This window comes from Chiloscyllium punctatum, chromosome 52 (genome assembly GCF_047496795.1).
Source record: "Chiloscyllium punctatum isolate Juve2018m chromosome 52, sChiPun1.3, whole genome shotgun sequence".
Classification (NCBI taxonomy): Eukaryota; Metazoa; Chordata; class Chondrichthyes; order Orectolobiformes; family Hemiscylliidae; genus Chiloscyllium; species Chiloscyllium punctatum.
Genome location: NC_092790.1, coordinates 16278874 through 16306662, shown reverse-complemented (window position 1 = coordinate 16306662; position 27789 = coordinate 16278874). Strand labels below are relative to the sequence as shown.

Below are 27789 nucleotides of genomic sequence, written 5' to 3'. Positions count from 1 at the left end.
CTGGGGTGTACAAAGTTAAAAATCACACAACAACACCAGGTTATAGTCCAACAGCTTTAATTGGAAGCACTCGCTTTCAGAGACATCCACCTGATGAAGGAGCGTCGCTCCGAAAGCTAGTGCTTCCACTTAAACCTGTTGGACTATAACCTGGTGTTGTGTGATTTTTAACTTTGTCTGAAGTATATATTTGTAACCGAATTAACAAGTATTGATGGATTCTCCTCTGAACATGGTCCTCTTTTTCAATGTAAAACATACTCCGTTGTTTGTAAATCGGCGGGCTTTTCAAATTGGAAAGAAAGTTGTTGATGATTTGGCGCTGACTTCAAGAGAAGGGAACGTGTCCTCTCTCCTCCCTGCCTCTTGGGAACATATTAAACACCAGTGAATCTTTTTTTTTGTCTGTTTGCTGCTATTTGCTCAAGTTACTCTCTAACATTTGGTTATTCCAGGATCTACAAGCCCCGGTTGGGATGTGAGCCCTGATTGTCAACCCCGGGAAACAGATCCACGGGTAGATACATTACACACTGATTTTTCAATTTCCAAAACTCCGCGCTGGTTCTGTTGGGTGATAATGATGATTGAATGATGGAAATGAGGTTTTCTGCTGTCAGCGAGAAACTTTCAAAATGAACGAGATCAAACCAAAACCAGAACAGTTGCCGGACAGGAATAGTTAATGTGGAACTTTTGCAATAAAGGATCACGATCTTAAAATAATATCTAAAGGCGGTGTTCGTTATTAATGCACTCACGGCGAAGAACGTTCATGAAATCCTGACAGGGCTGAATGAGGGCATTCAGCCCATCGAGTCTGAACCTTCCCTTCGAAGAGAATCTCGAATCCTTTGAATAGTTTCTGGACTCAGTACCCTAAAGAAAGATTGTGTGAATTGAACTTTTATAATCGAACAACAAATTAATGACTCAGTACGAATGCGTTCTTTTCTGTAAAACGGCTTTCTCTGATCTACATCGCGGCGGGATTTTCAAATGTGAAAGAAAACGGTTGATGATATGGCGCCATGTTTTCCCGCCTGCTTTGTCAGCAGTGACCATATAGTTACAGCTGGTGGGAACACCAAGGGAGACAGTGAGGGGAGAGGAGATTTCATCCGGAATAAACATTCCCTGACCTAATATATTGTGTGAAAATTACATTACATTTTATTCAATGTACTAATCACTGCTGCCGTGTGTCTTCCAACTAACCCCCAACTAACAAACGCAAAACAGCATCCGTCTGCAACTAAGATAAAATTCAATATTTTATAGTAATTCTTTAAAACCTAGTTAGCTGTCAGCGGGGACAGGAGGCGGGATCATTGTCTGATCTGTCTGTAACAGGCAGGAGGAAAGGCGGGGTTTAAAACAGCCCAGACAAACTGAACAACCGAACTTGTACCGGCCGTGATTCAATCTAAACAAACCCGCAAATTTAAACATCCTAAAAGCTAATGCAGTATACACCGATAAAAGGACAGAATCTCACTCTATCTGTTATTTTTTATTACCCCCAGATTGTAATTAGCCCGAAGACAATGTGGAATTGCTGCCTGAAGTGTCTGTAACCGGCAGATGGAAGGAACGTGCCAGGAAAACATCCGCAGGGTCTCAGAATCAAAACTGAACAAAGTAACATTTCTGAACTGGTCAATAAAATACAAATACTACAGTGTGTCACATTCGTGACTCGGTAGTCGCGAAGTGAAATAACCAGATGGAGATCAATAAACCTTCCCTATGATACCTTCCCGATTCACAGGTCTCCGCTCTCGAAAACCATGGCATGAGTGTATATTTGAGTGATTCAGATCAATTAATATCTAAGGTAGGGGACGGGGAACATTGGATCCGGGCTCAGCTCTTTCCTGAGAGATGTGGGTGACTCTGATAAGAGCCTTTGGGTTCAGGTGGTTATATATTACACCGACTGGTTCATTTCTTTGCTGCTGTCTTGGTCACTTTCGCTTTGGGCTTGGCCTTGCCTTTAGCCGGTTTGCTGAGGGGTTTGGGGGCTTTAGGGCCCTTGGCCTTTTTCACCTTCTTCACGGGAGTCCGTTTCTTTGGCGCTGCTTTGCTCACCGCTTTCTTTGGCGATGCCGTCTTCTTGCCGCTCGCTTTCTTGGCTGGGGATTTCTTCACGGCCGGTTTCTTGGCGGCCGCTGATGTTCCCGCCTTCTTTCCCGCTTTTGCCTTGACTGGATTCTTTGGGAGTTTGAAGGAGCCGGAGACGCCCTGGCCCTTGACCAGAACAAGGGAGCCGTTCGCCAGGCACCTCCTGATACTCATCTTGATCTGTGCATTTCGCTTTCCCACATCGATCCCGCTTCTCTCCAGCCCCTTCTTTACAGCGGACAGAGACGTCCCTTTGCGATCCTTGATATCCCCGACAACCTTCAGAATCAGCTCTCCCAACCCGGGACCGGGTGTTTTTTTCCTGGGAGCCGCCGCCTTCTTCTTGGGAGCCTTGGCTTTGGTGGGAGCGGAGGCCGGAGGAGCCGTTTCGGCGGCTGTACTGTCGCTCATGTTGAGAACTCTGCGCTGAATCTCTCTCTGAGTCAGTCTGAACTGGGTCAGCAATGAAGCTGCTGGCGGCGGCACTGAGCAACTTCAAGGCAGCGAGCGGACGGCGCAGGGACAACCTGCCGTCAGCTCCCTGTTCCTGCTGCCTCTCTGTGTTTCTCTAACAGCCTAAACTCTCCTGTTCCTCTGAAATTCCGCATCTCCAGAGAGCCAGGCTCGATCGCTCCTCACCCTGACAGGGGAAGGTTTACGGCCGAAAAGTTTTCACTCGAATAGACGGCTCCGTTGTCGAGTTAGAGGCATTTTGCTGCTGCACTGATGGCGCTCTCTGAGCTGAACGGTGACATTGTCGGTACTTTTGGACCGAAATCTTGAAAACAACAAATTAATTGCCTTGAATTCTACTTTTGAGGTTAGAAGGGGAGCAAGGGGATAACCTGAATTGAAAATATTTTTGAGTTTCGTAAGAGAGACTTGGAAATGTTATAGTATTAGCGGACACACAAACACAGTTACTTTCGACTAACCGCCCGCCCTTTTCCGACAGTCTCTCTGACACAGTATTCACATTCACACAGTCACACGCCAGAAATATCACCAACTGTAAATGTGGAAGAATAGAATTTATCTACCTTTCAGCCTTTGCTGCGGTGTCCAGAGTTAGTTGTAGTTTTTCTCCTCAGTAACTGTTACACTCTCATCAGCTCCACTGTTTACATCCTCAAAGATGGCCAGTCGGTTTGTCAAGCTTAGAAGACAGAACAGCGTGCACTGGAACAGGCCCTTCATATCCATACTGATTCGATCGGATCCTGAATACTGTTTTGTCAAATACTTCGCAACTGAAGTTTTCATTTTGATTTTTCCCTGCATGCTGACTGGTCTATAGTTCACAATTTTATACCTACCTCCCTTTTCCATTGCGTTATTTACTCTAGCTAGCCCCCAATCAGTGTAAGTTATTGCAGAGCCTATAGAATCTTGGAACATGACCACCACTGCATCCACTATTACTCAATCCACTACATTAAATAGTCTGGGACCTAGATGATCAAAGCCTGGTGTTTCACAACATTCAATCCTATCCATTGTCCCAACATCATTTCCCAAATAATACTGATTTGGTTCAGTTTCTCCCTCTCACTAAAGTCCCCAACATTACTACTGTGTGAGTAGTGTGATGTTAGCGATTTTGGAGATTTTCGTCCCCCATTTTGAACCCCCATCTTTCATGAAAAAAGTGACATGAGGTCCTTTTTACCAACCTGTTTATGTTCATTTTTTCTCTTTACGCATTTATTGGTGTTTTAGCAGTTTTTAAAAATGGCTTCCATCACATTACACTTTTCTTCATTTGTTCTTTATTGGTCAAATTGCTTTTTGCTGTCATTTGCTGAATTTGGATCTGTTTGCAGCCTTCTCGTCTCTTGTTATATTTCTTCCCAAATTGTAGGCCTTTTCTTTGCACCAAAAAGTATCTTGAATAGCCGTTTCAAGATTCACAGCATCCTTTCTATAGGAGAGAGACCAGAATTGCACATAAAATTCCAAAAGTGGCATAACCAATGTTCTGTACACCCACAACATGTTCTTCTAAGTCACATTTTCAAAGCTCTGACCAGTAAAGGAAAACATATCAAATGCCTTCTCTGCTATTCTATCTAACTATAACTCCACTTTCAAGCAACAATGAACCTGCATCCCAACGTCATTTTGTTCAGCAATACTCCACGGGACATTAATATTAAGTGTGTAAGTCCTGCCTTGATTTGCCTTTTGAAACTGCAGCACCTCATATTGATATAAATTGAACTCAATATGCCACTCCTGGGTCCAATGGCCCATCTGATCGAGATGCTGCTGAATTCTGAAGTAGCCTTCTTTGCTTTTTATTACACCTCCAATTTTTGTCTAATCTGCAAACTGACTAACAATACCTGCAACCTCACATCCAAATCATTCATAATAATGTAGACATGCTGGTGATGGACTGGGGTGTGCAAAGTTAAAAATGACACAACACCAGGTTATAGTCCAACAAGTTTTCTAAATACAGACACCTGATGGAGGAGCAGCACTCTGAAAGCTTGTACTTCCAAATAAACGTTATGGACTATAACCTGGAGTTGTGTAATTTTTTAACTAAAATCATTTATATAAATGATGAAAAGCAGTGGATTCAGCAGTGATCCTTGTAGCACATCACTTGTCACAGGCCTCCAGTCTGAAAAGCATCACTCCACCACTACCCTCTGTCTTCTACCTTCAAACAAGTTCTGTATCCAAATGGTTGGTTCTCCCTGTATTCCATGTGATCCAATCTTGCTAACCAATTTCCCATGGGAAACCTTGTGAAATGCCTTATTGAAGGCCATATGGATCACATCCACCACTTTGCCATCATCAGTTCTCTTCCTTACCAATTCAAAAAAAATCAGTTGAGTTAGTGATACATGATTTGTCACGCAGAAAGCCATGTTGACTACCCCTAATCAGTCCAGGCCTTTCAAAAAGATGTAAATCCTGTCTCTCAGAATCCCCTCAACTGTTTGCCTACTGTTGATGGTACGCTCATTGCTCAATATTTCCCTGTCTTTTCCTTACCACCTTTCTTCAATAGTGGCACCACGTTAGCCAGCCTTCAGTCTTTTTGCACTTCACCTGTGACTATTGATGATACAAATATCTCAGCACGGGACTCAACAATCCCTAGTTTATCACTGTGTTCCAGGGTACACCTGATCATGTGCTTGTGCTTTATCCACCTTTTCTATTTAAAAACATCTAGCAGCACCTCCTCTGTATTATGGACATTTTTCAAGATGTCACCATTTGTTTCCCCACATTCTATATTTTCCATTTCCTTCTCCTCCATAAGCACTCACTTAGTATCTCCCACATTTCCTGTTGTTCCACACATAGGCTGCCTTGTTAATCTTTGCTGGGCCCTATTCTTTCCCTGGTTATCCTTTTGATCTTCATGTATTTATAAAATCTATTTGAATTCACCTTAACACTATTTGCCTAAGCTATGTTATGTCCCTTTTTTGCCCTCGTCATTTCCTTCTTAAGTATATCCTCACGCCTTTATACTCTTCAGAGGATTCACTCAAACTCTGCTGCATTTAACTAACATATGCTTCCTTCTTATTTGAACCAACACCTCAAATTCGTTTCTTATGCAGCATTTCCCACACCTACCAGTCATGCTTTTCTCCCTAACCTGAAAGAAATTAATAACTACATCATATACACAGTATCTGCATGACAGGAATGGAAGGCATCATTCACCATACACTTTATCTTTAACTTACTGATATGTGTGTGCTCATAGATCACATACTGATCAATTCAGTTATAAGTTACCGAGACATACCAAGGATGGCGTGAAAAAGGATTAGCCATCCATTTATTCAGAAACTTTGAAATGTTGAGATATTTGCTCTGTGACATGCCTGTGATTGACTGAAACTGAGTAAACACAAGATTAGAAACAACAAACTGGCAGTTACAGCATGAAATACTGAGTCACTTGCAAAGTAATAAATTGTTAGAATATAATATAACTTGATTAGCTAGAAACTGGCATAAATAATGTAACATCAGCAGTGACATTGCCGATATTGTCAGTAACAATGTACAAAGAATTATTCCTTATCAAAATGCTGGAGTTATAATTACAAACCCAACTTCAATTTGCAGAAGTTGATTTTCATAGGGTATAGAAGTGGAGGGTAGTCAGTCCTACCTGAGTCTGTCCAAAGTCAATGGATGTCACCTATGGAGTAAAACAAGAATTTACACTTAAGAAGGTTTGAATTACAGTCCAGTAACATACTGACATGTAAAGACTGTGGAATAGAGTTTACAAAAATACATCCCAGAAACAGACAGGCACAGATCGGAGTCGAGAGTGTGTTGGAAGAAAAGCACAGTGGGTCTGGCAGCATCTGAGGAGCAGGAGAATCGATGTTTCGAGTCTTTCATCTCGACGTTTTGGGCATAAGCCCTCTGACCCCCAGCATCTGCAATCCTCACTTTCGCCTAGGGGTACAGATTGGAGGAATATTTCTACATCAGTGTTTGATGGTTACTGAATAAAACCTGTCTTGAAGTAACACTAATTGACTATTACACAGAGGACCAGAGCCTCAGTGGACAGATGTTGAGTTAATGCCAAATGTGTAAATGAGGACACGACAGATACAAAGTTAAAGTGACACATATATAGCATGCTAACAGTTGCTGGTTAACAGGTATTCGCGTAAGACTGAGAAATTCTATAAATCTCTACATGAAACTGCAAGACACCTAAATGAGAAGTGCAGCAACGTGGTTCAGTTACACTACAGGTACTTGCAAAGCGCACAGTTATCAATCAAGGTCTCAGAAATATATTAATCCCACAGTCAAGACGTCACTCAACTCGTGACTCAAGAAAAATATTACGTAGAAACGTTTTCTTTTCATTTATCTTCAACTCCGGGCAATTGAGAACGAGTTGCATCAACCCCAAGGGTAGAAAGCACTCACGGTCAGGTTCTACTGGATTGTGCAACTTGACAACAAATGCAATTTCAAACGAATGAGAGTGTTTTTTTCACACAGTGACAAGTTCTGTGTTAATTCCAACCCATACAGAGGAACAGAAACAGACATGCGGAGCTAGAAACACACCCTTCCACTCTCACGTCATCACAACAACGAGCAAAAGGAAACCGAGCCAATACCACAGTCGCTTTCTGTGTGACAGGGACAAAATAAATCTCCCTCAGTCAGACTGACAGGAACAGAATCACCATCCATTTCCCATTTCATTGCAGATTCTGACAGAATCACATTGCAAATCATAGTAACCAATCAGAAACTGAGATTTTGTGAATATTGTCAGTGTAAACTACCCAATCAGGAGCAAGGCTTTCCCCCATCCCTCATTGGAATTGCTGACGCCGTCAGTCTATAAAAAGGGAACTCCGAGCCCACTTTCCCTTAGTCTGTGACTGACAGTGAGCGGCGCGATGGCTGATGAGAAAAAAGGACAACAAGCCTCTAAGAAGGGCGCGAAGAAAATTATCAAGAAGGCGCCAGCGAAGGGCGGTAAGAGGAGGAAAAGGACCAGGAAAGAAAGTTACTCCATCTACATCTACAAAGTGATGAAGCAGGTTCACCCCGACACCGGCATCTCCTCCAAGGCCATGAGCATCATGAACTCGTTCGTCAAAGATATTTTCGAGCGTATCGCGGGGGAGGCTTCCCGCCTGGCCCATTACAACAAGCGCAGCACCATCAGCTCCCGGGAGATCCAGACCGCCGTGCGGCTGCTGCTGCCCGGGGAGCTGGCCAAGCACGCCGTGTCGGAGGGTACAAAGGCGGTGACCAAGTACACCAGCTCCAAGTGAAGGACCGCACTGCACTGAAACACACACACATCCACAACCCAAAGGCTCTTATAAGAGCCACCCACAACTTCCCTGAGACAGCTGAATCAATTCTTTACGATTTGATTGTTTGCATATAATTCTTGAGGTATTTTTTATTTTAGTGCGATATGCATTTTCTTTTACAAGTTGTTGTGGTTCTGTTCGCTGAGCTGGGAAGTAGTGTTGTAGACGTTTCGTCCCCTGTCTAGGTGATATTCTCAGTGGTTGGGCGCATCCTTTGAAGCGCTTCTGTGATCTTTCCTCCGGCATTTGTAGTGGTTTGAATCTGCTGCTTCCGGTTGTCAGTTCCAGCTGTCCGTTGCAGCAGAACAACAACTCACCAGAACGAAGGACCCGATACCCAACATGAGCAAAACCAATGTAGTGTACAAAATCCCTTGCAAGGACTGCACAAAACACTACATAGGACAAACAGGAAGACAGCTAACGATCCGTATCCATGAACACCAACTAGCCACGAAACGACACGACCAGCTATCCTAATAGTAGCCACACACGCAGATGACAAGCAACATGAGTTCGACTGGGACAACACTACTATTATAGGACAAGCCAAACACAGAAAATCCAGGGAATTCCTAGAGGCATGGCACTCATCCATAGATTCAATCAATAAGCACATCGACCTGGACCCAATATACCGGCCACCGCAACGGAACTGACAACCGGAAGCGGCAGGGACAAACCACGATAAATGCCGGAGGAAAGATCACAGAAGCGCTTCAAAGGAGGCTCCCAAACACTGAGGATGACACCGAGACAGGGGACGAAACGTCTGCAACACAAATTCCCAGAAAATAACCCACTTTCAAAATCAGAAATGGATAGATAGAGGTCGGCAAATGAAGGAGAGCAACACGATGTGAAGTATACACTTGTAAACTAAAAGTAAATTAACAATTATATTAATGTTTTTTGAACTTCCTCACTTTTTGTGTACTTCATTTTTCATGTAAAACATACTCCTTTGTTTGGAAATTGGCGGGCCTTTCAAATTGGAAAGAAAGCGGTTGATGATTTAGCGCCGGTACTTTCCGCCTTCCACCCCCTCCCCGTGCCCTCTCCGGATTGGGGAATGAGGCAGATATCTGATTGGGAATTGAAACAACATTAGGAGGGGCTGGACAATGGGACCAATCAGAAAATTGGTCCGTCCCACCATCCCTCCCGAAGGTATAAGAGACCGCAATGTGGAGCCCGCAGGGTGCAGCATTCTCTGTGAAAGTGGTTTTGACCATGACTGGAAGAGGAGGAAAGGGTGGTGGGAAAGGTCGCGCCAAGGCGAAGTCTCGGTCGTCCCGGGCTGGCCTGCAGTTCCCGGTGGGCCGTGTTCACAGGCTCCTGAGAAAGGGCAACTATGCTGAGCGTGTGGGTGCCGGAGCGCCGGTCTATATGGCTGCGGTGCTGGAGTATCTGACGGCTGAAATCCTGGAGCTGGCCGGCAACGCGGCCCGGGACAACAAGAAGACCCGCATCATCCCCAGGCACCTACAGCTGGCCGTGCGCAACGACGAGGAGCTCAACAAGCTGCTGGGAGGGGTGACCATCGCTCAGGGCGGGGTGCTGCCTAATATCCAGGCCGTGCTGCTGCCCAAGAAAATCGCCGCTAAAAAGTGAAGTGATCATTCTTGAATCTGACAACCCAAAGGCTAAACTTCCTGTTGATTGATTATTATCCTTTTAATGTGGAGAGCGCTCGCCTTTGTACTGGACATCCAATTAAATCCATTTAATTGGATACTGTTACTGCCTATGGGAAAACAAGGACTACAGATGCTGGAAACCAGAGTCTAGATGAGTGTAGTGCTAGAAAAGCACAGCAGTTCAGGCAGCATCCGAGATGCAGGAAAATGGACGTTTCGGGCAAAAAGCCTTCATCAGACTGTCTATGGGATCAGAGAAAGAATATATCATAAAATGCGATTGTAAGAGTGTCCTGGACTACAGGATTTCTTATTGAACGGTCACTGTCTGAGTGATCTGTCTTTAGTTGTAATATCCTATGAGTTTCGACTGTCCCCTATCGCGTTTGACCTCACATTAGATTCCCATTTCCTTTTGTACAGAGCTTTATTCTCTGCTCGGTTCCTATCCAGTCTTTTATCCCCTACCTCTGGGAAAGAGAGAGCAAATTGAATAGCGGCGAGGCATTTTTCAGCTGTAAAGGCGGGAATGGGGTAAAGTGAAATTGTCTGAACTCGAATTTCGTAATCGAAAAAGAAATCCAACATGGACATATTCATGTGTTCTCCTGTGAAACTTGTTGCTATTTTTATACGTGATCGCGGGCATTTTCAATTTGAAATTGAGCCGTTGGTCTTTTGGCGCCATTTTATCCCTTTTCTCTCCTGCCTCCACCTCACCACAAGCCCATGTTATCGCAAAGGGAGTCAATGAGGGGATGGGGGGTTTTCCACAAAGATCTAACCCAATACCAACATTTTGATGTTAAGATCACATTCTTATTCCTATATTTTTTCATAAATTCCACAATCCCTGAATGAAGATCTCGTTAGTTGCAAGTTTCACCCCCGCTGTCTGCGGTTTTTGGTTTTTAACTACCTTTCGATAGAAATACTAATGACTCCTATCGCTTCCTGCTCTCCCTCTGGCTGAGCATACGAACTGTATCCGCCGTGAATCAATCGAAAGCCCACCCACTGAAACACCTTAAAAGCTAATACAGTGTACACCGATAAAATTAAAGAACCACACTTTATCAATACATTTTCATTTCATCATTATTACTTGCCCGAAGACAATTTGTAATCGCTGCCTGAACGGGCAGATGGAAAGAGCGCACCATTAAGGTATCCATAGGCTCCATCAAACAAAACTGAGCCGAATGTTAAGCTTCGGAAATAGGAATACTGTAATTTGTAACATTAACGTCTGGGTTCCACCATAAATAAAACAACTCATGGCATGGACAGCCAAGTACACATTGACGTTATTACTGACACAGACAGGTACTCACCAGAAAGAGGAACGAAGGTTACGGGGAGCAGGCGCAAGAATACATTGGAGAAATATCAGCCATGATCGAATGGTAGAACAAACTGGATGGGCAGAATGGCCTAATACTGCTACTATATCTTCCAATTACAATTCACGATGCGATTGGTGACATGGAATAATCAGGTGGCAGAACAGTTGGCTCGATTCGCCGAATAGCCACTTACTTAAACTGCAGGAATACTTATAATTAGAAAGGCATTGGGCATTTTAAACAGCACAAAAAGTGAACCGTCCACTCCGAATGGTCTCTGACGCACCGCAGAACACGGTATTAGTACATTTTCGGAATGGAAATAATTTTAAAAGTACGGCATGTATGAAATAACCGGCAATACTAAACTACGTTCTCCGTATGCGCTGCCTTCCCCGTCCTCAGGTCTCCGCTCTCTATCGGACGGTTTGGGTGGCTCTGAAAAGAGCCTTTGGGTTCGCTGGAAAAGGGTCGCTTTATGCTCAGCCGCCGAATCCATAGAGAGTGCGGCCCTGGCGTTTCAGAGCGTACACCACATCCATGGCGGTGACGGTCTTGCGCTTGGCGTGCTCAGTGTAGGTGACCGCATCCCTGATCACATTCTCCAGGAAAACCTTCAGCACCCCGCGGGTCTCCTCGTAGATCAAGCCCGAGATGCGCTTGACCCCGCCACGGCGAGCCAGGCGCCGGATGGCTGGTTTGGTGATACCCTGGATGTTATCACGGAGCACTTTGCGGTGCCGCTTCGCTCCGCCTTTTCCCAGGCCTTTGCCTCCTTTACCTCTTCCAGACATCACGATTCTTCACTCCAACCGCTGCCGAATGAGAGTAGAGCGGCCTCCCCTTCCTTTTTTATACAGCCCGGCCCGACCTGACTGAGAAAGAGCTGACAGAGAGTGAGGGGCCGGGCCGGAGAGGAAACGGAGTAACGGACAGAGCAGGGAAATGGCTTTGATCATCCAGCTCCGCCTCCAGCTCACTCCCGCCCCAACTGTATCTGGGACTGAACCTTTTCTCCCCAAATACTGGATTAGTATCAGGAATTAGATTCAGGAATGAAGGGCTTTTGCCCGAAACGTTGATTTCGCTGCTCGTTGGATGCTGCCTGAACTGCTGTGCTCTTCCAGCACCACTAATCCAGTATTTGATTTTCAGCATCTGCAGTCATTGTTTTTACGTTTTCTCCCCAAAGCTGATTGTCCCTGAGTAGAGGAGCGCATGCGTGAGGCCCTCCCCCAGCGCTGCCATTGAGGAGCATTTACTCAGTGAGTACAAGAGGTTTGTTTGAAACAGACCGCAATGGAGAGATCAGCGCCCAGGGAAGGGAGGGAACAGCAGGCTCCTTCCAGCAGCACATCGGGATGGGAGCCTGGGACACAGAGGGGGCTCCGAGACCGGGATTGATTCGGGGTGAGTTCAGGGAGAACCGGGGACTGTTTGTAAGAGGCCGAGCGGAGCAGGAACTGGTCCCGGAACTTGGAGTGAGCGGGCTGGGGGGAAGAGAGAGGCCTTTCTCGGGCTGTGTGTGGGCCTGCTGAGGGAGGCAGAGCGGGAAGAAGCTGCTGTGGGTTGGTCTTGGGGTTTACAATCCTCTGAACCCGGTTTTAATTTCAATCTGTTTTCCGCTGTTTCTTGAGGTTTGTGGACTAACTGTAGGAATGGGTTATTCTTGTAAAACGACATACACTGGGGTCTTCGTAAAAACATTAGAAATAGCGCTGTTTTTCCTCTTTCCAACAGGTAGTTGGGAAGTTGGATGTTGAACTGTGTAAGCATCCTGGTGGTTGAGTATTCCCATTCATGGTGCTGGGCAATTGTTGATCAGTTTCTGGGTCTCACTCAATTGGTATCAAGTTAAAAATCGCACAACATCAGGTTATAGTGCAACAGATTTTTTTTGGAAGCACCTGATGTGTGATGTTTAACAGTGTGCACCCCAGTGCAACACCAGCATCTCCGAATCAATTGGTATCGAATCACATGAGAAACAAACACAATCCCCAGACCGAGATTAGCTCAGGGCAACAATGGAATCAGATCCGTGGTTCTGGTTAAGTTGTTGGCTTTAAAGAAAAAAAAAATACATCCTAATGAAGATGCAATGAATGTGACAATGATCAGTTCAATCTTGCCAGACGAGCCTCCTGTTGATTTACAGGTGGTGTTCCTGTGTCTTCCTCCAGAAAAACACCTGAGGAACTAAGACACTGTAATACTTCCTCAGTTCAAAGCAAAGAGTGACCAGCTGCCTCTAACAAACACAAGGTATAGAGCCCATTGAAGTTTACACACCAGCTTTGAAGATAGATAAACTGAATCCTCATCCAAAATAGACATTCAGGAACTGCATTAAAATTTGCAGTTTAAAAAGGACAGTTTCAAAGTTACAATGAAGATAGACAAATAGGCCACATCGTTGCATTGTTTCAACAACCATCAGTGAAGTCGGGGTTAAGTACAGAGATGGAGGGAAACTGTGCTCACCGACAGGGCAAGAGTTACCAAAGAGTCGTCGAGTCTTTGAGATGTACAGTGTGGAAATAGACCCTTCGGTCCAACTTGTCCATGCCGACCAGATATCCTAATCTAATCTAGTCCCATTTGCCAGCACTTAGCCCATCTCTCTCTAAACCGTTCCTATTCATATTGTTAAAGTACAGATTTGAGACGGCCCAGAGAATTCCTTGTGGACTCAGACCTATAAGCCTCTCTTGGTTCATCATGGAGATCGTACTCCTTGGTAGTCTGGAATGAAAACCTCTTACCAACAGTTTAGTTTAATTTTAGCCTTCCCCTTAATTTACCAATAGCATCACTGTTACAATGTAACATTGACACCTAAGGGCCGGGCAAGCTAAGGTTCTAAACCTTTAGAAGAGTAGGATACCAGCTCTTCCTTTAACAGCCCTCACAGGCTACTCCACTCTTCTGTCTCAAACAGGCTTCCTTTTTACAAAATTTCACAAAAAAGCACTGCACGTTCTTAATTAGACAAACTGTGGAAAGACAATAATTCGTAAGAAAGGGAAGTAAATTAACAGGTCTGTGTGCGCTTAACTGATCACTCCTGTAGGTCCTTAACCATCCATCAGATGAGAAAAACAGATCCAGCCGAGTCAGGTGCCTGTTGGTGAGGTAAGTTCCTGTCATAAAGAGGTATCAGTCTAAACTAAGGTAACCTTGCACAGCTCACATGTCAAATATTATTGTTTTACAAAATGGCTTTTTAGCGTGCAGGGCAAGCTTTGACCATAAAATGGCTTCCTAACAGATTGTGTCAGAATCTCTTCAATGTTAGGTTTAGAATAATTTTTAAACTGGGAGCAGACTCCTGCTTTTTATCTTAAACTCAGCATCATTCTGTATCTGGGGCTGAAATGTTACCACAAGGTTGAATTTTAAATGATACATTAGTCTCAAATTAAACATGCTTTCTTTTCAGGGTTGTGATTCAAATTCAAAGAAGACAGAAGATCTGATGAGTTAGAACTGACAGTGGGGCAGTCATGGTCTGTAGGACCACTAAGTTAACGCTTCATCAATATTATATTTTACAGAGTTTGCATTTCATAATCAGCGATGGCTACTCAGAATTATCATAATGTCCAAAATGCAAATTAATTCAAAACATGCATCTCTCTCTCTCTCTCTCTCTCTGTTTATTACAAGGCTTTTGACCTGCTTCTAAGATGATACAAAGTTTCTGAGATCACAGTCAAACACTGTCATTAATTTCACAATTTAACAACTGTGAATGTTATCACTCTGTGTCCTTTTTTTACACAGATTCATTGATGTTAAGGCAAATGTTGTTAATTGCTTCAGAGCAACCTCTTATCACTTGGTGAGAACAGGTGTTTTTATCTTCTGCACATCTTGGGTTCCAACTTTTTGTGGCCTGATGCCTCCTTGTTACCCTGTATATTTTCTCCTCTGCAGCAAGTGTGTTCTATAATTCAACATTACATTTAGACTAAAAGTTTCAGGACAAGTTTTAAGGCTTTCTCATTATACCCACCCAGATGCATTTTGACTGTTGTAATTGTACTAGCCTCCACCACTTCACCATGCACTTATGATTGTATAAACGTCTATAACGTCACTCTCCAGGGAAAACAGTTCCAACCTACTCAGCCTCTGCTTATAGCTCAAATCGTCCAACCCAGATGAAGCATATTTATATGGAGTTTGTGAGTAACTGAGAAGGACAGAATTAATCCTTTGCTGAATAGTTGTCACATACAGAGATGACAATTAAATAATGTGAATTTCAAACAGACAATCATGCGCTACTCACAAGACGTCCTTTCTATAACCCACTGGCACTACAACTTAATAAACTTCTGCCCATTTCTGATCTGCCTGAATTTGTAATGGTCTTCACTTCCTCATTAAGACATCATTTTAAAGATAATAACATTCAGGGATACATTCGGATTCATTATGTGAATGCCTTTTGATACAATTGCTTTAAATTTTCATCTTTCTGCTGTAACTCAGTTGATATACCTGAGCTAAACAAGTCTGCTTTGTCATCTGTTTGTCTCAGCCATCTGATCAAACAGGGTCTCTGCTAATTTCCCATCAACTTTTTTATAGAGTCATAGAGATGTACAGCATGGAAACAGACCCTTCTGTCCAACCTGTCCATGACGACGAGATATCCCAACCCAATCTAGTCCCACCTGCCAGCACCCGGCTCTTATCCCTCCAAACCCTTCCTATTCATATACCCATCCAAATACCTCTTAAACGTTGCAACTGTACCAGCCTCCACCACTTCCTCTGGCAGCTCATTCCATGCACGTACACCCTCTGCATGAACAAATTGCCACTTAGGTCTCTTTTTTTATCTTTCCCCTTTCAGCCTAAACTTATGCCCTCTAGTTCTGTACTCGCCAACACCAGGGAAAAGACTTTGCCTATTTGTCCTATCCATGCCCCTCATAATTTTGTAAATCTCTATAAGGTCACTCCTCAGCCTCCGACGTTCCAGAGAAAACAGCCCCAGCCTGTTCAGCCTCTCCCAATAGCTCGGATCCTCCAACCCTGGCAACATCCTTGTAAATCTTTTCTGAACCGTTTCAAGTTTTACAACATCTTTCTGATATGAAGGAGACCAGAATTGCATGCAGCATTCCAACAGTGGCCTTACCGATGTCCTGTACAGCCGCAACATGACCTCCCAACTCCTGTACTCAATACTCTGACCAATAATGAAAAGCATTCCAAACACCTTCACTACCCTAAATACCTGCGACTCCACTTTCAAGGAGTTATGAACCTGCATTCCAAGGTCTCTTTGTTCAGCAACACTCCCTAGGACCTTACCATTTAGTGTGTAAGTCCTGCTAAGAATTGCTTTCACAAAATGCAGCACCTCACGTTTATCTGAATTAAAATCCAGCCTATTGGCCCATCTGGTCCAGATCCTGTTGTAATAGCATACCTACCAGCCTTTCCTTTCACCCTGACAGGAATATACTTTCTCTGGATTCTTGTTATCTCATTTCTGAAGGCTTTGCATTTTCCAGCCGTCCCTTTACCTGCGAACATCTTCCTCCAATCAGCTTTCGAAAGTTCTTGCCTAATACCGTCAGATTTGGCCTTTCTCCAGTTTAGAACTTTCAGCTTTTAGATCTGGTCTATCCTTTTCCATCAAGATTTTAAAACAAATAGAATTATGGTCGCTGGCCCCAAAGTGCTCCCCCACCCCGACACCTCAGTCACCTGCCCTTCCTTATTTCCCAAGCGTAGGTCAAAGTTTGCACCTTCTCTCGTAGGTACATCCACATACTGAATCAGAAAATAGTCTTGTATGCACTTAAGAAATTCCTCTCCATCTAAACTCTTAACACTATGGCAGTCCCGTTGATGTTTGGAAAGTTAAAATCCCGACTATAACTACCCTATTATTCTTACCAACAGCTGAGATCTCCCTACAAGTTTGTTTCTCAATTTCCCTCTGACTATTAAGGGGTCTATAATACAATCCCAATAAGGTGATCATCCCTTTCCTATTTGTCAGTTCCACCCAAATAACTTCGCTGGATGTATTTCTGGCAATATCCTCCCTCAGCACAGCTTTAATGCTATCCCTTATCAAAAATGCCACTCCCCCTCCTCTCTTGTCTCCCTTTCTATCCTTCTTGTAGCATTTCTATCCTGGAACATTAAGCTGCCAATCCTACCCATCCCTGAGCCATATTTCTGTAATTGCTATGATATCCCAGTCCCATGTTCCGAACCATGCCCTGAGTTTATCTGCCTTCCTTGTTAGGCCCCTTGTAATGAAATAAATGCAGTTTAATTTATTAGTCCTACACTTCTGTTCTCAAGTGTACCAGTCTCAGATTGATCTCTTTCCTCACTATCTCCCTGGGTCTCCGCCTCCTCCCCCCCACCCCACCAACCCCCAGTGGTCCAAGATTTAAAAGCCCATGGAATACAGGAAAATGTTTTGAATTGGTTCCCAATTTGGCTCAATCACAGGAAAGAAAGGATAATGGTCGATGGTGGCCCTTGTGAATGGAAAGCTGTTACAAGTGGTGCTCTGCATGACTCAGTGTTGGAACCTCTGCTGGTCGTTTTGTACATTAATGATTTGGAGTTGAATACGATGGGCAAATTTGTGAAATTTACAAACAACACAAAAATTGGCCGTGTAGTGGATAGTGTGGAGGATAGCTGTAAGTTCCTAAACTATATAGATGGTTTGGTGGAGTGGGCAGGAAAATGGCAGATGGAGTTCAGCTCTGAGAAGTGTGAGGGAATGCATTTTGGGAAGTCAGACTGTAAATGGGAATAGACAATAAATGGGAATATACTGAGAGGGGCAGGTGAAGTGAGAGATCTTAGTGTGTAAATGAACAGGTCCCTAAAGATCGATGGGGTTGTAAAGAAGGCACATGGAATACTCTCCCTCATAGGGAAATAACAATGAAACGATATGAGGCAGTGGTGGCTACAACAGGAGTATTGTGTGCAGTCGGGTCACCACATCACAGGAAGGACGTCATTGCAGTGGAGAGAGTGCAGAGGAGATTTACTAGAATGTTGCCAAAATTGTAGCTATTAGGAGAGATTGGAGTTGTATTCCTTGGAACAAAGGTGCCACGACTAAGGAATACAGGGCAACCCCGTATTTGCGAGTCTGGTTATAGCTGCTTATCGTGGTATGAGTATATCAAAGGGAATGTTCCAGAACCACGGACCAGGAGGTTGCTGGGAAGGCATATTTCCCATTTAAATTAATGGTTTTGCATCTATCTGCGGTTTTGCGTTTCCGCGGTAGGTCCTGGAATATATCCCCACTGGTACGGGGGGTCTACGGTACTAAATAGTGAGCTAGCTGATGAATGAGGAGCACTCTGAAAGTGTGCACTTCCATATAAACCTGTTGAATCATAACCTGATGTTGCGTGATTTTTAACTAAATTGTGAGAGGGAGACATTAGGCAGGAGGAACATGTTTACTTTGGCAGAGAGTTCAAAAACCAGGGATCACTGGTTCAAGCTCAGTGGTTGTAGGATTAGCTGCTATGGGGAAAAATGTTTTTTTTAATGTAGACTGCGGTGGGTTTCTGTAATTCACTGCCTGGTTTGGTGGTGAGTGGACGGATGGACTGAAGGTTTAAAAACAGAATGGCGTCTTCCAGGGAGGTGGCACTAAAGTTATATCCGACCGTGTGAGGCGGCTCAAGACATCCACAGCAGCCAGTTGGCTCCTGGAGGGTTCTGCAACTTGTAATCTGAGGCACTGAGAATAAGGACCTACAGGTGAATTCGACCAGAAGCTATTGGGTGACACAGCTTTGTCTTCTTTACCTCGCACATCAGAAGTATGTGGTCCATTGCTATGCCAAGTTCAAGTCCATAAAAATATTGTTGGAAATTTATTACCCCAAAGATGACAGCCAAACCTTCTCTTTCTCAGCATATTTGCATGTAGCATCAGCCAAAGCCCAGGTAGCGTTCGCTGTTGGGCGATCGTCTCCATTGGGACACCTGCAGAATCCCACACCATCATGCTCACTCCTCCACACACTCCCACACTGTCACGCTCAAACACCCACACATTCCTCACCTTTATGCTCACTTCCACACACACTCGCCCACAATCATGCTCACTCTCCCACAAACCCGCCCGCTGTCACATTCACACTCCCGCACACTTCCACACCGTGACACTTACTTGCCCACACATTCACACACCATCACACTCACACTCCCATACACTCCCCCACCGTCATGCTCACACCCCAGCACACTGTCCCATCGTCATCCTTACTCACCCATACACTCCCACACCATCACATTCACTGTTCCTCATACACCCCAAACTCACCTTCACTCCCGTGCACGTTGCCCCACTCTCACCTTCACCCTCATGCACTCCTTCACTGTCACTCTCACACCCCCGCCCCACACACCACCAGCATCATGCTCTCTTCCCCACACAGTCCCCCACAGTCATGCTGACATCCCTGCACACTCACCCACCATCATGCTCACTTACCCGCTAACGTATCCAAAGTCAGGCTTACTTCCCCATACATGCCTACCCACCAAACATCGCTCTCCTCACTCTCACCAACTGTCACATTCACTATGAGTTTAGAAAGAACAAAGGCGTTAAGATTAATTCTGCTGAGGCCAGGTCCGACTAGATGGAGCAGCTTTGAAAACAAGGATAGAGTGACTTAAAAGGAAATCCTGAGCTGCATCCCAAAAACCTCCCCTTCCCTGAGAACCAGAACTTAGATCTGTGTCTAGATTAGATTAGATTCCCTACAGTGTAGAAACAGGCCTTTGGCCCAATATGGAACGTTAAAGTGAATTACAGTCCTTCAGGCCTCAATGTCACGGTGACCCGTGTAACCACTCTGAAGCCAATCCAACCTAAACTATTCCATTTTCATAAATGTGTTTATCCAAAGTCTACTTAAATGCCCTTAAAGTTGACGAGATCTCTGCTGACACAGACAGCGCATTGCACTCTCCTACTACTGTCTGAGTCTGCCTCTCTTCAGCTCAGATTCTTCAACACGAAGACAAACACCAATGTATTTCATTTTTGATTGATATTTTTATTGTTCACAAATTCAAGTGATAGATACATTCAGTGGGATGGTGTCTTCTCTCACTGTGCCTTGTGTTGAGAGAAACATTAAAATGTGGCCCTGTTACGCCCTGTGGGATATGGTTGTACAAACCAGCAAAACTGTTTCTCCCTCTCTCACCACAGCCACTGCTGCTTCATTGCTGAAATGAGAAAAACATGGATGGATTGGTTAATGAGTGAATTTGATTGCTTGATGAATTTTGGTAAAGGGATGTGTCAGCACATGCTTCAGCTGCTCTCTGAACTTTGTCTGGGTCACGGCATATATCGTGGTGTTTGTGCAGCAACTGAGGAGCTGCAGTGTGAATCCCAATTTCCGCACACAAGGACGGAGATGAGCAGAACGATACCCAATCCACTTCATCTCTATCCATATGGAATACACCATTAACGTTGACCATAACAGTATGAAATTGGCCGAGATCGCAAACAGTAAAACGATTGACATTTTTCGATTTCTCATTTCTGTGTCACACTGAGCACCCCCGTTGGTGTGAGCCCGGAGTCTCCTGCGTGCTCTGCTGGTCACTAAAATGTGTCTGACGGTGAAAATATTGAGCAGCAGAATCAGGAGAAATGGGAGGGCTGGGTTTAGAATGTGGTGGAGGAACCTGATTGCGGCCCAGGCACGAGATTCAAGAACACCAATTCTTCCCTCACAAAACCAGGGGGAGTTCCACATCCAATACCGACCTGAGACCATAAAGTACCAGAAAATATTCTTTAAACAGCTCAGCACAGTCAGTGTTCCCAGAACCACAGTCACCGTTCTCTCATTACAATATTTCATTTTCAGCTTCTGGCAACCAATGGCCACAAATCGATCAAAGGTGAAAGCGACGGTGAACCAGACTGAACAGTCAGCGGCTGCATAAAGCAGAACAGCGTGAATATTACACACGGGGATGGACTCCAGGAAATAAAACTGTTCCTTATAAACAATGGGAATGTGTCTCAAAATCAGGTCAAGGATAATGACCAACAGATCTGCCACTGCCATGGCCACCAGGTAACATCTAACACATGGAGACAATCCACAATCTTTATAAAGCAGGATGTAGATCGTCATTACGTTAGCTGTGAGGAAGGAAAACAAACAAATTATACATCAGCCTGGAGTCAAAATTCTCAATTTCATAAAGGGTAGGGATAGATTTTCAAACAGGTCACCGCATTCAGAGATGTGCTGAAATAATTTGAGCTGAAATTACAAGTGAGATTTTCTGTATTACCGAGAAAAATATGATGTAGGACAAAATATACCTTCCCTCCCCAAGCACAGACAAACATGCATGAGAATAGATAGTTCCTAGAAAGTTCCCACACCCGCAATCACTCGAGCGCAGACACAGGCCACTTATTTACAGTTCCTAAGATGGAGATTGAAAACATAGCTACCCTTAAAGACTCGCTCTCAGCTCCTTGAAGACAAGTGAAATTTGGAAATTCCTTTTTTTTTAGTCTAAATTGTATTTGACCCTCTGACACGAAGAAAGTTAATTGCAGGTAAAATGTATTCACCCCTTTAACTGCCTGAGTTGGCACGCCACGTTCGTTTCAAAACTACCCAACAGCATAATATTCTTGTTTTAAAAAAAGACCAGCATTGTGACATGCTCCACCTTAAAAAAAAATGAATCACTAATATTCAACTAGGAATTTATTTTTAAAAAATCCTACCCCCCAAACAGAATTGGGTATTATGCTAAAACACATACATAATCACTGTCTCGAAACATGTAAATATGCACAACTACATTTGGATTCAGTCTGTGGTTCTCCACAGACTGCCACCGAACGCCTCTGTTTCTCAGTTGAGCCTCGACAAAGCATTGGCACACACGTTTCCTCGACCTGCCACATGCATCGTTTTCAAACTGAATGGCTGGAACAACAGGCTCCATCTAAATGGTCAATCATTTTTGTCCTTTTCTCTACAAATGCAATGGGTTATGATCAGCATCTCCGATTGTCTCAGATGCCTTATTGTTATTACAAGCACTGAAACGATGTCGTACCAACACCAGGCCAAAGTCGCTTTCTCAACTGCCAAATATTCCTGTTGATGAATTTTCAACTTGCTGGAGAAATATCCGATAGATCTTCTATCCAGCTGGTCGTCTTCATGCAGCAGCACAGCATTGACAACCACATCACTCGCATCGATAGCCACTTTGAAATGCTTCGCACAATCATGTGTGGCTAATAACAGGGCAGTGGATAACACGATTTTCAGGCTGTCAAACGCCTTTTGACACTTTGCTGTCCACTGAAACTTCTTGTCTTTCTTTAGCAATTCGGTGAGTCGAGCAGGCACACTGCTAAAATTTAGCACAAACATTCGATAAAATCCACCCAATCACAGGAAACGTTTTTGTAGAAGGTATGAGATATTGCCTAATTATTTTCGTCTTCACATCCCATGGGGCCATCTGCCCGTGTCCAATAGCATGGCCCAGGGAGGTGATTTGGGCTTTGGCCACGTTTATGCAAGTTTATCACCAGGCCTGCCTTCTGAATTCGATCGAACAAGTCCGATCAATGGTGAAAATATTCCTTCCATGAGTGACTAAAAATCGCCAGTTCGTCGATGTGCACATCGCAGTTGGGAATCCAGCAATGGCCTTATAGGGTAGTCTCTGAAATGTGGCCGGCCAGTTTTGCATACCAAATGGCATGACTTTAAACTGATACAGTACATCTAGCGTTACAAAAGCCGAAATTGCCTTTATTCTTTCTGACAAAGGTATGTGCCTGTAGCCTCTGAGCATGTCCAACTCAGAAATGTAAGTTGCTTGTCCCACCTTTTGAACACAGTCTACCAACCACAGAATTGATTATGCATCAGTCTTCATAAATGCATTGACTTCCCAATAGTCCACGTATAACCATTGGGCATCATCTGCCTTTTGTAGCATTACTATGGGCGAGTTATAGTCACTATAACACACTCGATAATGTAATCTTGGATGATGTGTTTACTCTCCATCTGAAACTGTGCAAACTTTAGAGGGTCATGCCTATACGATATTGTTTAATCAGAATGACATCGACTATATCCGCACCTTGCACAATTAGCTTATTATTTCACAGTTTAATTCTGTGTATCTCCCGTGTGACATGAATAACTGTTTCAGGTCGTTTCGATTGTTCACCAGGAGATAACTCAATAATTTATTCAAATTATTGATGACTTCCTCATTGTCGAATTTAATTTGAGGAACGTCCAATTCAGAATCCTTTGAAATTGGTTCTTCCTTCTGTATTGCAATCATTAATACATTCTCCGCTTGCTTTCCTTCCCTTTTGAGAAGATTCATGAGACCTCTTTCTGTCTGGAGTCCCTATCAAGTAGTTCACCTCATTAAATTTCCTTTCGTTTTGATAAGGTCGCCAAAACCTTGTTTTCAAAAGTTCACCTATTGCTGTAAATAACACTAATATCTTCTCCACGATAGCAAAACTGTGAATTTTTGGTTTCTTTCCACTTCCTGTTTCATTGCTTGCTTTGATACTATTGAATGCTGTCTCGCCAACTCCCTCATCGATGCAATCACTCTCTAAAATTTGACATACAGTCTAAATGCGTAGTCCTTGAATTTTGACTTACTAAGTTCTCCTTAATCAAATTAAATGGTCCTCTCACTTCATGCCCACAAACTAATTCAAATGGATTGAATTTGCTTGATTCATTTGTTACATCTCGGATCGCAAGAAGCACAGGTGAAGTCCCTTATTCCAATCATTTGCATTGCCCTGAATTTTAGCCCTCAACATGGTCTTTGGAATTTGATGGCATCTTTCCAGTGCTTCCTGCGATTCTGGATGGTACGCAGTAGATCTGATTTGTTTTGTTCCTGAGCTGCCTAATAACTTCCTTGAATAGCTTGGATGTGACGTTTTGACATTAATTTGACTGTATCCATATCGATAGTCTATATCTAGTAAAAAAAAGAATAATCCCTGCACAATCCTTTTAGCTGTGATATTGTCAAATGGGATGCTCTCAGGAAACCTAGTAGACACATCCATTATTATTAACACATACTGATTCCCAATTTCTGAGATAGGGGACCCACACAATCAATTAAGACTCTTGTAAAATGTTCCCCATATGCTGGAATATGTATTAAAGGTCATGCCTATTACTCCTTCCTGCAGTTTTCTGATACGTGTCATACAATGTATGAGGTGTATGGCAAAATTCATCAACATCCTTGAGAAATCCAAAATGTGTTTGTATATTAAACTGTGCTTTCCTCACTTCTAAACGACCTCCAAGTGGTAGTTCATGCGCCACTCTCAAAACCTCCCTTTTTCCCCCCACTGGTAATACGATTTGATAGATTTCTACACATTTCTCATCTGTTAGAATATGTGATGGTCTCCATTTCCTTATAACACTGAGGGATACATTAAGAATGCGTTTTGGTGTTTGCCTTCTGATGGAACTGATTTCAATTTTCATCGTTCTCCTGCCACTCAGTATTGCAGAGCTGAACAATTTCTGATCCAAACCGCTAGCCAATTTCAGCTTGGTAACTTCTGATCCAAACCGCTAAGTCACCCTCAATCCCATGCCTCCGTATTTTGTGCAATGACCTACCGTGTAGAACCTTATCAAAAGCCTTATTGAAATTCATATACACCACATCAACAGCTTTACTCTCATCCACTTGTTTGGTCACCTTCTTAAAGAACTCGATAAGATTTCTGAGGCACGACTTATCCTTCACAAAACCGTGTTCACAATCCCCAAACCAACTTATTTCTTTCTCGATGATTATATATCCTATCTCTCATCACCGTTTCCAACCCTTTATCCACAACTGAAGTAAGTCTCACTGGTCTATAATTACTAGTGTTGCCTCTACTCCCTGTCTTGAACATTTGCTATCCTCCATCAACTGGCACTATTTATATAGACAATGATGATATAAAGATCAAAGCCAAAGGCTCTACAATATCCTCCCTGGCTTCCCAAAGAATCCGAGGATAATAGCAATCCGGCCCAGGGGGCCTACTTACTTTTATACTTTTCAAAATTGCTAACACTTCCTCCTTGTGAACCTCAATTTCATTTGTGCTGGTAGCCTCTATCTCACTATTCTCCTCGACACATTGTCTTTTTCTAGTGTGAATAGTGACAAGAAATATTCATTTGATGTTTCCCCTATGTCCTCTGATTCCATGTGCGACTTCCCACTACTAATCTTAATTGGCACTATATATACTTTAGTCATTCTTTTATTCATGATATACCGATAAAAAACCGAATGGTTTTCCTTGATCCTATACCCTAAAGACTGGTAGTTATGAGGACGTTGCCTTGTATGGAGGAAAGGAGTTAGGAGAAAAGGCTGAGAGACTTTAGGCTGTTTTCTTTAGAGAGAAGAAGGTTGAGAGGTGACCTAAGTGAGATATAAAACATAATCAGTGGGTTAGATACTGTGGACAGTAAAAGCTTTTTCCTTGAATGATAATCTTTAGCAGGAGGGGACATATCTTTAGATTGAGGGGAAATAAATATAAGGCAGATTTCAGAAGTAGATTTTTCAAAAAATCAGACAATAGTCGGGGATTGGACCGACCTGCCTGCAACAGTAGTAGGAGAAAGTGAGGACTGCAGATGCTGGTGATCAGAGCTGAAGAAGGGCTTGTGCCCAAACCGTCGATTCTCCTGCTCCTTGGATGCTGCCTGACCTGCATCAGTAGGAGACTTGTCAAGTTGAACGGCATTTAAATTGTCATTGAATAGACATTTGGATGAAAATGGAATATTATAGGTTGGATGGCTTTAGATTGGTTTCACTGGTTGGCGCAATATCGAGGGATGAAGGACCTGTTAGGCTTTCTAATATGATATGTTCTCTGTTCTCTGTTCTAAATGTGTGTTCTAAATCTCTTCACGTTTCAAATCAAATTGGCTTCATATTTTCCATTTGGCATGAGTCCAGGGAGAGACAAGAATAAGTTCACGATTAATGTATATGTGACTCGAAGTGTGGCGAGAAGAGAACTGCAGCCGGATAGGTGTAGATAATGGTTTATTGAGAAACACCTTTGAGGCAGAAGTGAAGATTGGGGATATTGTGGAGATGCTTGTGAGCAGGTTTACTGATAGAGGGGCTATTGAGATATAAATCAGCCAAAATTGGCCACGTTGGTTGTGGAAACGTTTGCCCCTCCTTTAATGATTCTAAGTTAAAGGTAAGAAATTCATGGAATAGCAATGGAGTTTTTGATTGGAAGTGGATAAAATAGTTTACATCTTCGTCAAATGTAGACGACAGAATTAGGTATGGCTTTCCGTTTGGTTTGCAGAATTATGAAATGGACAGTGATACACTTAGCAGGGGAACAATAATTAGCGAGAATGGGATCGTATCCTGCCTGAATAATCATCAGTACACATCGATTTCGCAATGTTAACAATCTTCAATCCTTAGATAGTCATTGAAGACCGCAGGATAAACTCCTGTCTATTTTTGTAACATTCCAGTGTATTTTTGTCAGATTCTGATCCGATGTTTGAACATTCCAGTCTAACGTTCTAAGGTTCTAATCTTAACCTCCCTCTGGAGCTGCTGATCCCAATCATGTTGAGGATGATGCTGTCGTCGATCCAGTGATAACACATGAATGAAGCCCCTTAATAGAAAGGGAAACCATCCAGTGGCACAGTTCGATCCATGGAGACTGACATCAATCAAAGTAACTGAACAAACAGCTCCAGTAACCCCCTTTCACTACAACACTCCTAATGCAACAACAATACCTTGTCTGGGTGGAATGTTGTCATCGCCTGTTATTGGTCTTATCGCCCATTTCCAATGAGAATAACAATGTTGCAAGTAAAGGAGAAAGATTATGGTTTCTCTTCACAAGCTCGATTATTCTGCTGTGTTATCTCCATGCAGTGATTTAAGTGACCACGTTTAGGAGCTAATCGAGAGATTGTTACTGCACTGAAATCTCCTCCCACCACAGCAACCAATATAAAAACTGTGTCTGGGCACAACTGCCTGAACACACACAGGAAGTGAATGTTTTTCTGAACTCCCTTCTCACTGCTTTAATAAGGCAAAATTGTACCTTGAACACAATACACGTCAATAATTGCTAAAGCTGCAAACATCTTTATTGCACGCATACATGCCTTTTCTTTTCCAGCTTTTCTGGCCTGGGCCCAAAAGTAATGGTGGAATAAACAATTGTCTTCTTTATTGACATTAAAGACTCAGAGCCAGTAAGTATCTGCCATTGGTTACAAACAGAAAAGAATCGGAAACAGTGCCTGTCGAGTCTGGTCTGGAGTAAAGAGATATCCCCAGTCATCAATATCCTCGTGATAGACAGAATAAAGTAAAATATCGAGAAAGAAACGGAAATGCTTTGAATAAGGGTTGGCGAGTGACGATGTCAACAAAACCGTAATTTCAAATGGAATGGAGGAAAATCATTTAATACACACTGTTTAATCAGTGCGTGTGAAGATAGATGGAATTGTCAATATGTGCACGAGGCCTTCAGAATGAGCAATGGAGACACAGTTACTAAAATATGATGCAAATAATGTACAAAATGTAGAAAATATTACAACATTATTTCATTCTCAGCTGTGCTCTTAAGTTCCCATTTTCTCGATGTTCTCCCAACCCTCACCCCCTCCGCTCTCAGGGATTCCCTGCTGTCGCCTGCCA

At 43.3% G+C, this 27789-nt stretch overlaps 4 protein-coding genes across 4 annotated transcripts; 2 read left to right on the top strand and 2 right to left on the bottom strand.

Annotated features, from left to right (window-relative positions):
• Positions 1–1501: 1501 nt before the first annotated feature.
• On the bottom strand, positions 1502–2572 carry LOC140470960 (histone H1-like). Its single transcript, XM_072566884.1, has one exon. It carries the CDS (start codon positions 2533–2535, stop codon positions 1945–1947), a length of 591 nt encoding a protein of 196 aa, XP_072422985.1. The 5' UTR covers positions 2536–2572; the 3' UTR covers positions 1502–1944.
• Positions 2573–3877: 1305 nt separating this feature from the next.
• Positions 3878–11797, bottom strand: LOC140470747 (histone H4). The gene is made up of 3 exons (XM_072566780.1): positions 10951–11797; positions 6281–6310; positions 3878–4045 (listed from the first exon to the last, which is right to left on the bottom strand). Exon 1 carries the CDS (start codon positions 11754–11756, stop codon positions 11445–11447), a length of 312 nt encoding a protein of 103 aa, XP_072422881.1. The 5' UTR covers positions 11757–11797; the 3' UTR covers positions 3878–4045; positions 6281–6310; positions 10951–11444.
• Positions 7551–8006, top strand: LOC140470979 (histone H2B type 1-O-like). The gene has a single exon (XM_072566894.1). The coding sequence runs from the start codon at positions 7551–7553 to the stop codon at positions 7929–7931; it is 381 nt and encodes a 126-aa protein (XP_072422995.1). The 3' UTR covers positions 7932–8006.
• LOC140470729 (histone H2A-like) lies at positions 9193–10903 on the top strand. Its single transcript, XM_072566762.1, has one exon. It carries the CDS (start codon positions 9210–9212, stop codon positions 9588–9590), a length of 381 nt encoding a protein of 126 aa, XP_072422863.1. The 5' UTR covers positions 9193–9209; the 3' UTR covers positions 9591–10903.
• Positions 11798–27789: the final 15992 nt, after the last annotated feature.

Coding starts and splice junctions, on each gene's coding strand:
- LOC140470979 (XM_072566894.1), top strand. CDS start 7,551: ATGGCTGATGAGAAAAAAGGACAACAAGCCTCTAAGAAGGGCGCGAAG.
- LOC140470960 (XM_072566884.1), bottom strand. CDS start 2,535: ATGAGCGACAGTACAGCCGCCGAAACGGCTCCTCCGGCCTCCGCTCCC.
- LOC140470747 (XM_072566780.1), bottom strand. CDS start 11,756: ATGTCTGGAAGAGGTAAAGGAGGCAAAGGCCTGGGAAAAGGCGGAGCG.
- LOC140470729 (XM_072566762.1), top strand. CDS start 9,210: ATGACTGGAAGAGGAGGAAAGGGTGGTGGGAAAGGTCGCGCCAAGGCG.